At 38.8% G+C, this 17,527-nt stretch overlaps 1 protein-coding gene across 4 annotated transcripts in view; it reads left to right on the top strand.

Moving 5' to 3' along the window:
- The window catches only part of DENND1A (DENN domain containing 1A), a 470,496-nt gene that overhangs the window by 299,072 nt on the left and 153,897 nt on the right, over positions 1-17,527 (top strand). For all 4 annotated transcript variants that reach the window (XM_031450416.2, XM_031450417.2, XM_031450418.2 and 1 more), the window contains exon 12: positions 100-201. In XM_031450416.2, coding sequence (XP_031306276.1) covers positions 100-201 — 102 coding nt within the window. The remainder of the gene's footprint in view (positions 1-99; positions 202-17,527) is intronic.

Raw genomic sequence — 17,527 nt, 5'->3', positions numbered from 1 at the left:
TTCTTCCTTACTCCCCTTTCCCAGAGAAGGCCAGGGAATATCTGGGTCTTCATGGTGCTTCAGTGATTTTCTCTTCTGAATTTTTTCTTTTACTTGTAGAAAGTCAGAAACATGGCCCTGGATGATGTTGTGATCCTGAATGTGGACACCAACACCCTGGAAACCCCCTTTGAAGACCTCCAGAGCCTCCCAAATGATGTGGTGGGTAATGCGCTCTTGAGTTCTGATTCCCGTGAGCTCATGCAGTGGACATGAATGTGACTTTGGGGAGGGGACGGGATGGGATGGAGACCGCTGTCGGTTTCCTATGGCCTAAGAACTGCAGTTGGTTTCTGTTACCTCTGGAACCTTTGTCTTAGGGAAGGAAGCGGAGAGGTGGTTCATTTTTTCAGTCTTGTTTTGCTCTCATAACTCATCTGAAAGGCTATGAAGTGATCCCAGGTCTAGATCACTCCTCTTTCTGTGGAGCTGGGGATCTTGCCAGCCCCATCGCCATTGCCATGTCCAGAGAGCAGGACAGCCTCCCCGGGTACCCCCACAGAAGGTGGGTGGAAGGGCTTCCGTGAGAGCAATTTGGAGCACTTCAAACCTACATTTTTTTCTTGTGCCATCATCAAACCCAGCCATTTTCCTACATAGCAGGGTGTCTGCTGCCAGTGCTCTGAATGTAGATCCATGTCCCCTAAATCTTTCTTTGTTACCTCTGGTCTAGACAGAAGGTAGGCGTATTTAGCAAAAAGCAGCTGGCTGCCACGCTAACATCTGACCACACACCTGTCTCACATTGCCACTCAGAGCTGCCTCATTGGTGGCCAACTGAAGTAGACCCAGTGTCCCCCATTGTTCATACAAGTGAGGAGGGTTGAGGTTCCCTGGGAATTGTGGTTTTGATGTTTGCAGTTTGACCTCCTTGACTGCGTCTGGATGATCTATGAAGTCATGCTGGCTCCCAGACTGAAAGGAGCAGGTGTGCCTGAGCATGTGTGCTGATGTGGGACTGGGTTTGTGTCGCTGGGGTTTGCATGGTGGCAGGTGGTCACTGCCACTGCATTGCTGCCGTGAGTCCCAGTGGCACCATGGGACTAGCTCTCTGGGGGAGATTGCTCTTTGTTGATGAATGGCTTGCAATGGGGTTTCAGACCTCTGCTCTTAACTCACTATGAGATTTGGGGGGTCCTGACAGGATGTGTCATTTACACCGTAGTTAAACAATGGCTACCATTCATTGATTTCTATGTGTTAAACACTCATCATTGACCTCTCATTTACTCTTCACCACTCTGAGGAAGGTATTTTTCTTATTCTCATTTATCCATAGAGCTAAAAAGATGGGGAGCTGAGGTGTGAACCCAATTCTGTCACTCCATGGAGCCACCCAGCCCCCCTGCCCTTCTAGGTGCTTTCTGCATTTGGGATCTCATTCAGTTGGCATCCTAGCCCCATGGAGTGGGTGAGGGAGAAAAGAACCTGAGAGAGCATGTCTTGCCACAGAGCCTACAGCTGGCTGGGCAGGGCTGTGATGAGTCTAGTCTGGAGGACACTCAAGCCTGCACCGCCTCCACTCCGTGTACATGGCGCCCATGTGAGGCAGAGAGAGGTGATGGCGTAGGAAAAATAAACATGCCAGACACTGTGAGGTTTTCTGTTGATCATGTCAGGGCAGGGTACATGGCTGGTGTCTTAGGGCCTCTTGGCCATAATTTGAGTTCTTTTGATCCAAGGAATCTGAGGTTTCTATTCCGGTTTCCTTTCAGTGGAAAAGTTCTCCCTTTAAGTCATGGGTGTCTTCGGTATGGATTTTGCAGCTACTGAGTAAATGTGGCAAGGGAGCCTGGGGTATATGAGGTGCAAGGAATGGCCAGGAGCCAGGGGCAGCCTGATGAGTGACTGATGGCTCAGAAACCATAGAGCTGATTGGCTATCCCATATGCAGTGCTCTGACCCAGCGCTGGGCATCGAACAGCAAAGCTGAAGCAGATCCAGTCCTTCCCCTCCAAGAGTGTATTTCAACAGGGGAAACAGACATGTAAATTACACATATCTCATGGAATAGCATAATAGGGGCCATAAATAAAATTGGAATCAGGCACAGAAGGACCTAGAGGGGAGGGTAATAGAGGCTTTCTGAAGGTAGCACGTTCCAAGATGCTTTTTAAATGATCGGTGAGGCAGCCTCAGGGAACCAAAGCAATGTGAGCACGTTGTTTTCCCTCCGTGAGCTTGTTTCCCGTCCTTAAGAGAGGCGTATTATTAGGATTGTTGTGGCAAGTAAATGAGATGGTAGTGTTTCATCAGATGCTTGGCGCTGTGCTCACATGTTGTCAGTGTTTGATAAATGGTACCTGCATTTGTTTTAATAAAATTGTTGTCAATAATTACAGCCAGAATTAGAGGACAGTTGGTTCCCTCCATGTCCTAACAGTTCTCAGCCTGCAGGAGGAGAACCTTCTATTTGCAGGCTGGTTTGTGGCAGAGTTGACAATGTTCTACAGCAGTGGTTTCCAGAACGGGGCTCTAGACTCATCATAGATTCCAAGATAGTAGTGGGGAGGGAATGTGGTCCATACAGTACTTACTGTGTTTCAGTGGAATTCATAGGTTTGATTTTTTCTTAATTAAAAAAGCAGGTTTTTTTAATTTTTAAAGCTCTGTCATATATTTCTAGCAGGTATTGATGGCCACCTGTCACACTTGCACCAGGCTGTCCGTGTAGCCAGCAAACATTCTGGCCATCAACAGGCAAAGCCAGAGAGGTACACTGGGGTGGCTCTGCCTTGCAGCTGCACTGATAACTTCTTGCTTCAGTTCGTCTACAATGATCCTGCCCTCCAAGTCCCAGGTCTTGATGGTAGGGCCTGTGGCCGCACAGAGCAGTTGGGGCTGAAGCACAGGACGTTGATGATGTCCCCACCATCTTGCATGTAAAGGTGCTTGCCTTCCTTGAGGCTACATAAGCTGTCAGGTCCTTGAGAGGGAAGGTCTTGTCCAGCATGCCTTTATGTCTCCTGCATCTGGAGCAGGACCAGGTCCCTTTAGTGTATCAGCATGTCCACAGTTGACCTCACAATCTCCCTTTTTGCCCAAGTTGCTTGTTTGCAGCATCTGACAGATTCTGCTTCTTCAACATTTCTCACATCCTCTTCTCCATTCCTCCTAAACACCACCTAATCCAAGCTCATTTCTCTTCTGTGCTTTTCCAACAACCTCAGACCTGGTTCTTTAGACTCCAGCCCTCCTAACTCACGTATCAGAGAGCGCTTTCTGCAACATACATTTAACTTTATTTCCTCCTACTTAAAACCATTTAATCAATGAGCATAATTTTAAAAACAAAAAATTTCTGAAGACAAAAAAATCCTTCCATAACTTCCCAGTGCCTATAGATTAGAGGCAAGTTCCTTTTGTTGACTTTGGAATCAGGCAGACCTGTGTTTAAATCCTGGCTTCTTCACCTACTAATCATGTGATCTTGGGCACAATTAGAGAAGCTCTCTGAGCCTTAGTTTCCTCATAAGGTGGTTGTGAGAATTAAATGTAATGAATATAATATATATAAACAATTATCCTGTGAGCACATAGGTGGCAGTCCAGTCAACAATGATGAATTATGGTTGCAGATGATGATTAGCATGGCATGCAGGGCCCTCCTTTATGAAATGATCCTCCCATTTTTTCCCATAATTTTAGCTCTTTCATTTCGCTGCTTCAAACCTGTATAATAGGTATTTGGAATTAGTAGTTCTCCCAAGCTTACATGTTGTTTCATAACTTTATACTTTGCGTATGGAGTGTCTTCTGTCCCAAATGTCCTACACCATCTGTCGATCTCTACTCATTTTTCAAGACTTAGGCTTAATGTAAGGCTGTAAAAACCTTCCCTGACCTCTCCAAGTAGACTTGACAATACCTTTCTCTTTGTCCTCACAAAACACTCGTATTGTTTTTAAAATTGTACTTAACCATCCGGCAGTTTAATTTATTACACATGTCTGGCTTTCCCTTTTAATTGTGAGTTCTTTGAGGGCAGGAATCAAGTTTTATTCATCTTTCCTTCCGAAGGATGTAGCAGCCACTGAATAGATAGATGGAAGGATGGAAGGGACATATGGATTGGTTTATTTTGGTAGATGAAATCTTGCAAAACATGGCATCCATGCTGGAAATTTTATTAAAAGAGGCCTTTGTTCTGCTTCTAGCCATGACGGAATAATTGGAACTGAATTTCTCCTCCCTCCATTTACAAATAAAACTCTGGGCAATTATGAAAACAACTGTTTTCACATATTGGACAACAGGCAGTGCAGGAGTATAATCCCTGAGAGAAAGGAAGCAATTGAGATGAGGCCTGTGATCCCCCTAGCTTTCTGCCTTGAGGCATTTTCTGGACTCTGGTGCCAGAGGGGACTCCCTAGCAAAGCACGTCACTCTCACTGAGTCAGGGGGTTAGATATCTGAGTTTGAGGGAGAGGTGGTTTAAATTTGTGGTCAGAGTACCAGATAAGGGGGAGCTATTCAGCAGAAATCTGAATTGAGTCCTCTTGGCTAACCTGCTGTAGACTGATCTGCCCACGTGTAGAGTGGAGCTCACACAGGCTAGGAGTCATTCAAGCTCTGGCCAGCCAGAGTAAGATCTTGTTGATCACTCAGGCAGTCATTAGAGACCCCCTGGAGGCCATGCCTTGGTGCAGTAGTCTAAATTAGCTCTAGAGTAAAGGTGATTTTAGCCCTGCCCTAACACAGCTTAAAATTAAGCCTTGAGGAGCATAAGAGAGGGTTTCAGAGACTCTGGTAATGTGCTGGTTTTTTAACTGAGTGCCAGGTACATGGGCAAGAATTTATCAAGCTGTACACAAATTACAGGTGTACTTTTATGTATGTATGTTAAACTTCAGTAAAAAGTTTTAAACAAAACCATTTCTTTTTTTTTTTTTAAAGCCTTATCAGGATCGACCTGATATATAGGAAAATTAACCTCCTATCAAAATAAACTTCAGTCCTCTTTTCAAAAAGACAAAAAAAAAAAAACAAAAAAACACTTAACATGTAACATTCACAGTATCTAGCATCCTATCAAAAAAAAAAAAATACTAGACATGTTGAGAATCAGGAAAAATGTAACCCATAACCAAGAGAAAAATTAGTTAACAAAAACAAACTCAAAATGAAAGGATGGAATTAGCAAATGAGAATCTTAAGATAGATATTATAAAAGTTATAAGTATGTTCATGAAGTTAAAGGAAGACTTGAACTACATTAGGAGAGAGAAGATTTTAAAAGAATGAGAAGAAATATCTAGAGGTGAAAGATACAATACCTGGAATGAAAATTTCACTGATAGAATTAAAAAGATATTAGACACCACAACATAAATGGTCAGTGAATTTGAAGACATAGCAATAAAAACTATCCAGTGTGAATCATAGAAAGGAAGACGACTAGAAAAGTTTAAAAGAATCTCGAGGACCCATAGCACACTATCAAAATGACTGACATACTAGAAGGAGAGGAGGGTGAAGAGAGACAGAAACAATATTTAATATTAGAGATTATAGCCAATTTTTTTCCATTTTGATGAAAATGATAAACTTAGAGTTCTAGGAAGCTCACTGAACCTCAAGCATAATAGATTAAAAAAAAACACACAAAGGTACATCATTAGAAAAAAGGTACATCATGATAATTACTCAAAACAAGTAATAAAAAGTTTCAAATTATCTAAAGAAAAACATGCTATATAAAAGAAAGAAGTAATGACAGAAGACTTCTTGTTAGAAACAACATGAACCAGAAGATAATGGATGTTTTTAAAGTAATAAAGGAAAATTTTTGTCAACCTAAAGATCTACATCCAGTAAAAATATCCTTCAAAAATAAAGGCAAAATTTAAACTTCTTCAGACAAATAAAAAGTGAGAGAAATCATTGTCAGCAGGCTTGCACTACAAGAAATGTTAAAGGAGTTCGGTTCTTCAGATGGGAGGAAAATGATACCATAGAGAAACTTGGAAAATAAGAGAGTGAAGAGTGCCAGAAATAGTAAGTATGTGGGTAAACGTAAGAGACTTCTTTTCTCGTATTTAATTTCTATAGGAGAAATTGAATACTTAAAGTAAAAATAGTAACCAATGTATCATGTGTTACAAAGTACATAGAAGTAAAATGTACGATAGCAGTAGCACAAAGGACAGGATTGGGTGGAGAATGGAAGTATACTGTTTCAAGGTTTTTCAATTACATGTAAACTGGTATATAGACTATTAAGTTAAAAGTGTGTATTGTAGACCTTAGAGGAGCTGCTAAGGGGAAAAAAAGACAATGATATATAGCTAATAAGCCAATATTGAAGATCCAGAAGATTTGAAGGGGAAAAGATAAAGGAACCAAACACAGATGGAACAAACAGAAAAGTTAGCAAGATGATAGATGTACCCAACTGTACTGATTATTACAGTAAATGTACATGGTCTAAATATTCCACTCAATGGAGATTATTTTATTTTAAAAGTAAGACCCAATTTTATGCTGTCTACAAGAAATCCACTTTAAATATAAAGACTCAAATAGATGAAAAGTAAAAGGATGGAAAATATATACCATACAAACACTAATCAAGAGAGTTGGTAGGGAAGAAGAGACAAGTTTTCCTTATAGAAGAATTCCAGATAATATCTGTAGGTACTGTCCTGTCTAGGTGAAGGGGCTTGATCTTCCCCTCCCCACCACACACACACACACACAAACACACATTTGAGTGTGGGCTGGACTTAGTGAGTCACTTCCAAAAACTAGAGTAGGTAAAAGGGAAAAGAGTAACTTAAGTGGAGAGTGGCAGAAATTATTTTAATCAAGTGATGTTGTATGAATTCATATCATTGTAACCTTGATATGATGTGATGAGGAGGATATGTCGCCTTTGTGGTACGCTTTCCAAAAACCCAGTCAAATCATGACAGAAATTTCAGATAAACTCAGATTGAGGAACCTTCTATCAAATACCTGGCCAGTACTTCTCAAAACTGTCAGAGTCATAAAAAAAAAAAAGGGAAAGACTGGGAAACTGTCACAGACCAGAGGAGACTAAAGAGACATGACAGCTAAATGCAGTGTGAAATTCTGGATTGGATTCTAGAATAGAAAAGAGACATTTCGTGGAAAAACTGGTGAAATCACAGTAAAGTTTGGACTTAAGTTAATTATAAGGTACCAATGCCAGTTTCTTAGTTTTAACAAATGCACCGTGGTAATAATGTGAGATATGGGAAACTGAAACTGGATGAAAAGCATATGAGCACTCTCTCTACTATCTTTGCAACTTTTCTGTAAATCGAAAAATATTCCAAAATGTACTTTTAAAAAAAGAGAGAGAGAAGGAATTAAGAGTATTATAAACAACTTGATGCCTATAATTTTGACAAATTGGATGAAATGAACAAATGCCTTGAAATACACAAATTACAGAAAGTGAAGAAGGAATAGAAAATAGAAAAATAGTATTGTTTCTATTAAAGAAATTTGAATTTGTAATTAAAACTTTCCCACAAAGAAGACTCTAAGCCCAGATAGCTTCACTGATTAATTTTATCATATACTTAAGGAAGAACTAATGCAATCTTACACTAATATTTTCAGAAAATAGAGGGCAAAGGCACACCTTCCTTATTTTATGAGGTCAGCATTACCCTGACATGAAAATCAAACAAAAAATTTACAAGAAAACTGCTGACCAATATACCTCATAAATATAGATGTAAAAATATTTAACAAAATATTAGCAAATTGGATCCAGCAGTATGTAAAAAGGATAATACATCAAGATCAGGTGTAGATAGATTGCATAAACATTTGAAAAATCAGTGAGTGTAATTTACCATATCAACAGACAAAGGAAAACTATATCAAAACATTAGCAAAAAAAGTATTTTAGGGAAAATTCAACACCTGTTCTTGATAAAAGCTCTTAGCAAACTAGATATCCTCATTGTGATAAAGAACATCTAGGAAGAACTTATGGCTAACATTGTACTTAGTGGTGAAGGACTGAATGCTTTCCCCTTGAGAATGAGAGCAAAAAAGGATGTCTGCCCTTCCCATTTCTATTCGGCATTGTGCTTGAAATTCTAACCATTTACTAAGTCAAGGAAAAGAAATAAAAGCCCTAAAGATTAGAGAGAAGGAAGAAAAGTTGTCTTTATTCAGACAACATGATCATGTATATGGAAAATCCTAAGGCGGTCTCATGAACAAATTTAGCAGAGGTGCAGGAGAAGGTTAGTATACAAAAATTAAATGTATTTCTACATACTAGTAATGAGCAGTTGAAAAATGAAATATTTTAAAGTACCATTTTAAATAACATACAAAATACTTAGGAATAAATTTAATGAAATATATGCAAGATTTGTATACTGAATGCTGTAAAACATTTCTGAGAAAATAATTCAAAAGACCTAAACAAATGGAGAGATATTCCACATTTTGGATTGGGAGACTCAATATTTTTAAGATGTTAATTTTTCCTAAATTAATCTATAGAATTCAATATAATTCCAGCCCAAATTCCAGATGGCTTAAAAAAAAAAAACTTGAGCTGATTCTAAAATGTACACGAATATGTGAAAGATCTAGAATAGCCAAAACAATGTTGAAAAGAACAAAGTTGTCGGACTTACATTACCAACTTTTAAGGCTTACAATAAAGTTATAATAAATATAGACAGACATTGTAGGTAAGCATAGAGTTCAGTAGAGCAGAATAAATAGTTCAGAATTAGGCCCATACATAAATGGTTTATTGACCTTCAACAAATATGCCAAATAATTCAATAGAGAAAGGATAGTTTTCTTCAATACATGCTACTGGAAGAACTGGGTATCCATATGGGAAAAAAAGAATATTGACTTTTACCTTGTGCAAATATTAGCTCAAAATGGATTATAGATCTAAATATAGAACCAAAAACTATAAAATGAATAGAAGAAAATATAGGAGAAAATCTTCATGAACTAAGGTAGGCAAAGTTTTCTAAGTTAAGACATAAAACATACATCATAAAAGAAAAAGTGATAAGTTGAACCTCATAAAGGGGGAAAACTTACTCTATTCAAAAGTCACCATTTTAAAAATGAAAGGACAAGCAACAGACTGAAAGTATTCTAGATACTTGTATCTTCAAAAGGACTTTTTCCCCAGAAAATATAAAGAACCCTTAAACTGAATAAGACAACAGCCCAATTATAAAGTAGGCAAAAGACATAAAGAGACACTTAACAATAAAAGACACTCAAATAGCCAATAAGCACAGGAAAAAAATACTCCATGAGGGTGCAAATTAATACCACAAAGAGGGTACTGCTGTTTACCTACCGGTATGGCTAAAATAAACACACTGCATTTCTTATAAATGTATATCTTAAACATATGTGACCAAGCAATTCCAGTCTTAGGTATTCACCCAAGAAAATGAAAACATATATACACACAAACAAATGTACATGAATGTTTTTAGCCTCTTTGTTCATAATTGCCAAAAACTGGAAACATTCCAAATGCCCTTCAGCTGGTGAAGGTATAAACAGTGGTATGCTCACAAAATGAAATATTATATGGCAATCAAAAGAAACTAAGTACTGATCTATCCAACAAAATGGATGAACCTTACATTATGCTAAGTGGAAGAATCCATTTATTTGATATTTTGGAATAGGCAAAACTATAGAGAAAGAAATCAGGTAAGTGGTTGTCAGGAGCAGGGGCTGGGAGGAGCAGTTGACTATAAAAGGGGGCACAAGGTAAATTTGGGAGATGATGGAACTGTTCAGTATCTTGATTGTGGTGATGGTTACATGGCTATATACATCTTTCAAAATTCATAGAACTAGTTACTGAAAGTGGTAACTTTTATTGTATGTAAATCATACCTCAATAAACCTGACTTAAACAATTTTTAAAGACTGACAACAATAAGTGTTAGCAAGGATGTGAAACAACTGATCTGAAACTTTCATCACTGGTGATGGGAGCATAAAATGGTACATCCACTTAGGAGAAGTTTGGCAGTTTTCTCTGAGGTTAAACATACACCAACAATATAACCCAATAATCCCACTTCTAGGTATTTATCCAAGAGAAATAAAAATATATATATATCCAAACAGGTTGTACATGAATGTTTATAGCAGCTTTATTCATAGTAAATACTACCTGGTAACAACCCTAACATCCATCAGCTGATAGGTGGATAAGCAGTGTGTTTTATCTCTTATTTTCTACTACTGGGTCAATATTCCATTGTATCATACTTGCGATACACAAAACAACATGGATGAATCTTGAATATACTACAATGAGCATAAAAGCCAGACATATGAGAATATACTATATGATTTCATTTATATTTTAAAAAGAGAGAAAACTAGTCTATAGTAGATGAATTCAGACCAGCAGTTGCCTTGGCCTAGGATGGAGAAGGCAGGAACTGATTGAAAAGGACACCAAGGAGCATTTTGAGGTGAAGGAAATGTCCTGTTTCTTGATTGTGGTGATGGTTACACAGTTGTATACATTTGTCAAAACTCACTGAACTGTACTTTTTAAATGTATGCATTCTGTTGTATATAAGTTATGACATGATAAGGTAAATTTTAGACAGGCAGAGGACTTGGAAATTAATTTTAAAAGGAAGTTCCAATATTGAGTAGCTTTCAGAACAGCTCTGCCAATTTTTACATGATTTATGAACACTGCATAAGGGGTGACTTTGGAGTCAAGGTGGCTCTGGCTTTCTACTAGTCAACTAGACAATTTAGTCTTAAATTTTATAATCTTATCTCAGTTAGCTTTTTCTACCTTAAAAAAAGAGAGAGATAAGAGGATTGGCAAGGTTAATACTGTTGTGCTTTGCTGGGTTCCATGAAACTTGAAAATGTATTGTTTTCACTGACAACTGTATCGTTCCCTAGCTGTGGATTTTGGAGGGAGGAATATGGTAAGAATGGTCTGTCTTTTATTGATACAGAGACCTGTTTACAGACTTCATGTTTATTTCAAGCCCATGTGGATGCTGAGAACAGAAACATAATGTCCTTCCCTCTGTAGCCATTTAACCAAGCACTCTTGATCTGTTTCCCTCTTAAAATTTAAAGAACATCTCTTGTTCCTTCAAGAGTGTTAAGTATAAGCTGTTTAGCTGATGAGTAGTTTGTAGGGCTTTTAAAAAGCTTGATAAAGGAGAGCTAAAACTCTTCCAGGCTTCCAGTGTTGTGGACATACCACACTTCATCAGTGATTTCCCAGAGCTCACTTGGGGCCCTTTCTAATATTCTTTGACCTGAAATTCACAGGCTTTTGTGTATGCACATGTGTGTGCTGGCCTTTACCATCTGTTTATGCTCTCCTTTCTCTTATTTCATGCCTTCTGTAACCTGATTGATGCTCTTCTAAATCAGGCTTTCTTATGTGATGGTATATGTAATAGGACGTTAAAATGTATATTCCCTTTTGACTTAGTAATTCTACTTTTAAGATTTTGTCTGGCAAGTACTTGTAAATGGAGAAAGCCGCCTAACCAAATAGCATTGTTTATGTTAACTGAAGTTGGAAGAAACCTCAATATCCAAAATTAAGGAGTGTGATTAAGGTAATTTATCCCACTACTATTCAATGGAGTGTACGCTACAGCCATTAAAAACGATGATTATGAAGAATGTGGGCTACACAGGAAGTGTCACGGATACAATTCAGGGAGAATATTGAATGATACATCTATGACTATAATGGAAAAAAAAAATACTCAGAAGTAAAAGATTTTTAGAAGAACTTCCAAATTGCCAACAGTGGTATATTAGGATAGTAAAGTTGTAAGTTAACTTTTTTCTCTTATTTTCCAAATTTTCTGTGATATGACTATTACTAGTTTTATGATAGAAAAATCATCTTTCCTCCTCTCTTCTGAGATACTTGAAATTTGGCATTTGGCTTTATGGTTTGTATGTCTTCAGGATTGTAGTTTCTCTTTCTTCTCCATATTCTTTTTCTGAAAAAATCACAATGATTTAATGGTGCATTTTAAACCACTTAAACTACTTGTTCTTCCTTGGTGGAATTTTTGAGGGTTATTCAAGAGGTTTCTAAGCATGTTAAGAGTGAGAGAAACTACACTGAGCTGTGTTCATTGGTGTGAGAAAGGGGAGAAGGCAAGGGAAGAAAGATACTATTTACAGAGCGCCAGCAGTGCCCCAGGCCAAGGTAGTTATCAGTCCTTCTACCCGGCATCCAGGCTTCTTCACAACCTGGGCACTGACCCCAGGCAACCCTTCAGCCTCATCTTGCATCACTTCACTGCTCATACCCCATTTCCCAGCCACGAGGAGAGTGATCCCATCCCCAGTTCCTCATGCTCATTCACAGCTCTGTGCTTCTTTCCATGTTCCCAATGATTAGGATACCCTTCCTTCTCTGCTTGGTGAAAACCTATTTGTTCTTTAGGGCATTCCTCAAAAATCACTTCTGTGATGCCCCCAGTTTGACACTCCCTCCTCTGGGATTCCATAACATTTTTTCCATACCTCTTACTATATCATAATGCTTCCATACCATTGTTTTCCATACCACTTACTAGATCTTGTCATGCTTATTTACATCACTCTTTCCCCTCTAAGCATTTGGGCGCTCCAAAGTTATGAACGCAGCCCTGGCACTGTACATGGCTCACAGGGGCATTCAGTGGATGTTTGTGGAATGAGTGAATGAATGAATGAATAAGCAAAGTGTGTGATCTGGTTTGAACTCTAGACCTTGGAAAACTCAGTTATTTATTCAATGTTTGACTCTCCACCTTGTGTAAATATCTGGAAAAGCAATGATCTCTGAAGATCAGAGTTCACATTTTAGAAGAGAAAGGAGAAATTCAGTGTACATTACAGCTAAAATTTACTGGGTATATTGAGTGCCAAGCATTTTGCCTCTTTCATCATGATTATTAAATGCCATTGGGAATTTACTTTACAACCTAAAAATGGCTTTCTTCAAATTGCAAGTAGTCACCCATTAGTGAAACCATAAAATCAATTTAGTGGGTTACAACAAGCATTTTTTCAAAAGGAGTAGAATTTAGAAAAATCAGAGTACCTCACACATAATATGGGTAAGAATCAATTCATGAAACTTCTAAATTAAATATATACAATATACATACACTGGCTTACAAAGTGTAATACACTCATTACTCTGCATCACAGTAAAAATAGAAAGGAAAATCATTTATATATTATGATCTTTTTTCGATTTTAATATATTTCTATTGAAGTACAGTCAGTTTACAATGTTGCATCAATTTCTGGTGTACAGCACAATACTTCAGTCACATAGGAAAATACATACATTTGTTCTCATATTCTTCTTCACCATAGGTTACTACAAGGTATCGAATATGGTCCCCTGTGCTATACAGTATAAACTTGTTGTTTATTTATTTTATATGTATTAGTATCTGCAAATCTCTATTGTGACCATCTTAATTATTAAAATTCATTAACTTTTAATGTATGGACTGCCATCCACTGTATAGTTGTATATACTGTGATATATTTGACCAGGCCTCTCCTGATTATTTCAGATTTTGCATTCTTTAAACAGCAGTGTGATGTACATGTTTGTAGCTAAATCTCTGTATCATTTGCTTGAATTCCATGAATTGCTACAAGTAGCAATGTATTTCTGAATCATGGGTATATAAAACTTGAAGGCTTTTGATATATACTTTTAAATGCCACTACCTCCCCCAAAAGATTGTACCAGTTTTCACTTTTATCAGTAATATGAAAGTCAGCACCTACTTTTGAAAAAGTGTTTAAAATTTTTTTTTTCCATGGGAATTGTATGCACGTGTAGATATCCCAGTCACCTGTGTGAGGGCACCAGTCATTTGGACCCTGTACTTCCCTCCTGTGCTGTGAAACTAGAAGGTTGACAGTGTCTTCATAATTGCATTCCATCCCTTCAGTATCTTCTAACTCCAGTTTTCTAGTCTTTAGAAACAAGTCTTGACCCTCCCTCAGCAGCTCTATCCTTTGTATTCTCAAAGCACATGGCACACCCTCTTTTATAGCACTAGTCATGTTATATAGGAATTGTTTCTGTCTTTTTACGTCCTCTCTTCAACCCCTCTAGCGTAGGGACATAAACCTCTTCCTTCTTCATGTTTGTATCTGCCTTGGAGTTGAGCATGTAGCATGTACTTAGTAAATGTTTACTGAGTGAATGGCAGTGTCTTGCTTAATTGTGATCTCAGGACTGGTTCAAGTTACATTAAAAAATGGGCTGTATACCATGTAGCTGTCTTTGGGAGTCCAAAGGCAAATCTGATTCAGAAGGGCCCAGATTCAAGTAAGTCCAGCGTCTGCTTGCTGTCTCTCTCTGGAGTACCCCTGCTTGCTGTGTTGGTTGGAGAGAGAGCAGTACCTGCTCAGAGAAGGCCAAGCCTTTGTTAGACCATTGCTGAGGACCTCACTGGCCTGAACTTCTCTATGCCGTGTTTTTCCAAAGAGCCGGGACCCTCAGGCTCTAAAGATGCTGCTTCGGAGGCTCCTAGGCGCTGGTATGCCTTCCTTCCTTGTGAGTCAGCAGTGCATTTGACCCCAGAAGCATGGGACTAGATCTTGCAGAGCAGACTCACGGGCTATCTGTTCTTTTGAGAAATGTCTAAACTAAATAGTAAACCTTGCAAACAAAACAGAACGAAATAGAAAAAAATGCATTCTTAAAATTCTGATAGGAAGAAAAATGCCGAGTAGAGAGGTGGGCAGGCTCTGATTATATTAAGAATCTTACATAAATCTTTATACGCACAGTCCTTGTAGACTTACTACTCTGGATTTGATCCTTCAGCTCTGTTAAAACATATGTTGTTAGTATTCGCTAAAAGAATACATATTCATTCAGCAGGCATTTCCTTCCTATGGGGAAATGTTGGTCAAAGGGTGCAAACTTCAGTTATAACATGAATATGTTCTGAGCATCTAACTTACAGCATGGTGACTATAGTTAGTAATACTGTATTGCACACTTGAAACTTGCTGAGCGTAGATCTTAAGTGTTCCTACCACACATACAAAAAAAGATAACTATGTGAAATGATGAATATGTTAACTAACTTAATTGTGATGATTATTTCATGATATATATGTATATCAAATCATCACATTTTGGTACTTTAATTACATACAGTTTTATTTGTCAGTTAAACCTCAGTAAAGTCAGAAGAATGTAACAAACGTAAACAGACATTCCAGGGGAGGAGGGTACAGCTCAGTGGTAGAGTGCATGCTTAGCAAGCACAGGGTCCTGGGTTCAATCCCCAGTACCTCCACTAAAAATAATAAATAAATGAACCTAATTACCCCCCCCCCCCAAATAAGTTAAAAAAAAAAAAACAAACAGGCATTCCCCTGAGCACCTACTATGTGTCAGGCTTTATATTGGGTGTAATGGATGCAGAGATGATTAAGACATAGACCTTTTTCTTAGTGAGGTCATAGACTGGTTAGTAGAGAGCTAATAGAAGACTGAGCTACCAGTCTTGCCCTCACTTCTCCAATCCCAGACCATTCTCTGTTGCTGTAAATGAAGGCATATTCTGGAACATGAATACCACTCCCCAAATTAAAACCCTTTAACAATTCTTTATTTTTCTCTGGAGAAAATGCAATCTCCATAACACAGCCCTTTGTAATCCAGTCTCTCCCTGCCTCTCCTGGCACAGCTCTGTCGCTCTCCTCCTCACTTACACCAGCAGCTTTGTTTCCATCCACAGGGACCTCCAGACACTTCTGGTTCAGAATGTCCCAAATGGGCAGATCGATAGCCAGTTCAGAAATGGAGATTACTTATCCAGCCAAAGTTTTTTGGATGTGTGCTCAGTGTGTTGGACCAAAGGAACATGGAGATATACAAGAAACAGGCACTATTCCTGGAAAAGGAGAGATGAGCATACTGGGAGGCGGGAATGGAATGCATCAAGGCTGGAGGTGTGAACAAAAGTGTAATGTATTTGGGCCGGGGATAATAGTCTAGTCCAGCTGGAACATAGGATGTGTGGTTGGGAGGGACAAAAAATGAGACCAAAGAAGTAGCCAGGAGGGACCAGATTGGAAATGGCCTTCTGTCATAAAAACTAGTTTGGATTTCATATTTTGGGCAGTGGGGAACCAACTAAGTTAAGTCAGGTAGTGATATGATAGGGTCTGTCCTGCACTACACTACACTACCCAGACTAAGGGTAGAGCGTTGGATCCAACCCCTTGTTGCTTCTCTGGTTCCTAGAATCTGTCCAAAGCTTCCCCTACCCCAAATCTAACATTGGACTTGAGGTCAGAGGACAGTTTGCTGACGAGAATTCTTAGCAGTATCACCTATCATCATTATCGAGTCATTCATTCCTCATGCTTTTAGGGGAGCATCTGTAGGTCTCTGTTCTGTGTTGGACCACTCTCCATGACCATGTCCACCCCACGACTTGTAAATTTCATGCAGGAAGGGAAGGAGCATTGTGATCCAGTGGGCCTTGCCCCGAGTGTGTGTGTGTATGATTTGTCAACAATCGAGTATTTTATAGGGGTTTATTGCACTTCATTAAAGATGCTGGAGCAGGAGCACTGTGGGACATCAGAAGAGACCTCAGCAATAAACTGCAACTCCAAGCTTTGGAATGCAGTAAATGTTTAAGAGACTTCCTTCCTTTCATTACTGAATTTTACTTTACTTTTATACCAGTAAAGAGTTGTGTTTTATTGGTTGAAATTTCTTGATTCCGTTTTCCCCAGGTCTGTTTAAAAGCTACATTTTATCTTTGAGGATGTTTGGCTCGTGGTAGAGGAAGTGCTGCCAGCGAATTCAATTAACTGGCAGAGCTCACAGATATTGTACACGGATTTCTTTTTTTCCTTCTTTTTCACAACTGCTACATAAACACAGCTGGGTTTAATATTTGTCGTAGCAAAGATTTAACTTGAATCATTTTACTCTGGGTAATTAATGCTTGGAATCTCGGCTGCTACTTCGTTCGTTTGTGATCCTCGGCATTTCTTGACTCTGGCTATCTAGATAATGAAGTGTGCTCCGCTAGGTCTTTGCCCTGCCTTAAAACTGCTTAATGTTTGGCCGTTCCCACTAGAGAGCAGATGCTTTTCTTTGCAAGAATTGAATTTCTGTCAGCTCTTTTATGCATCATGTGTTTGGAACTGTAAGTGGATCAAGTTGTTCATCACAGCAGGGACACTGTGAAACACATCTATTATACACACTTCCCACCCCCCCCCCTTCCTGTTTTTTTCCTCTCCTGAGGAGGTGGAGATGTCCAGATCCCCTTGGGAGATATCTCACTCTGTGTGGATGTATCCATGTGGTCCACCGTGGATCCGGCCCGGCTGCATCCCTAGGCATGGAAATCTGTATCCATTCAGCCCAGGATTGTTGCTGAGACAAATCCTGCTTTTATCTCTGTAAACACCAAGCACTTCATTAACTCCCAAA

The sequence above is a fragment of the Camelus dromedarius genome, chromosome 10, assembly GCF_036321535.1.
Source record: "Camelus dromedarius isolate mCamDro1 chromosome 10, mCamDro1.pat, whole genome shotgun sequence".
Classification (NCBI taxonomy): Eukaryota; Metazoa; Chordata; class Mammalia; order Artiodactyla; family Camelidae; genus Camelus; species Camelus dromedarius.
Note: the sequence above shows the minus strand (reverse complement) of the source record. Positions and strands in the feature narration are given on the sequence as shown.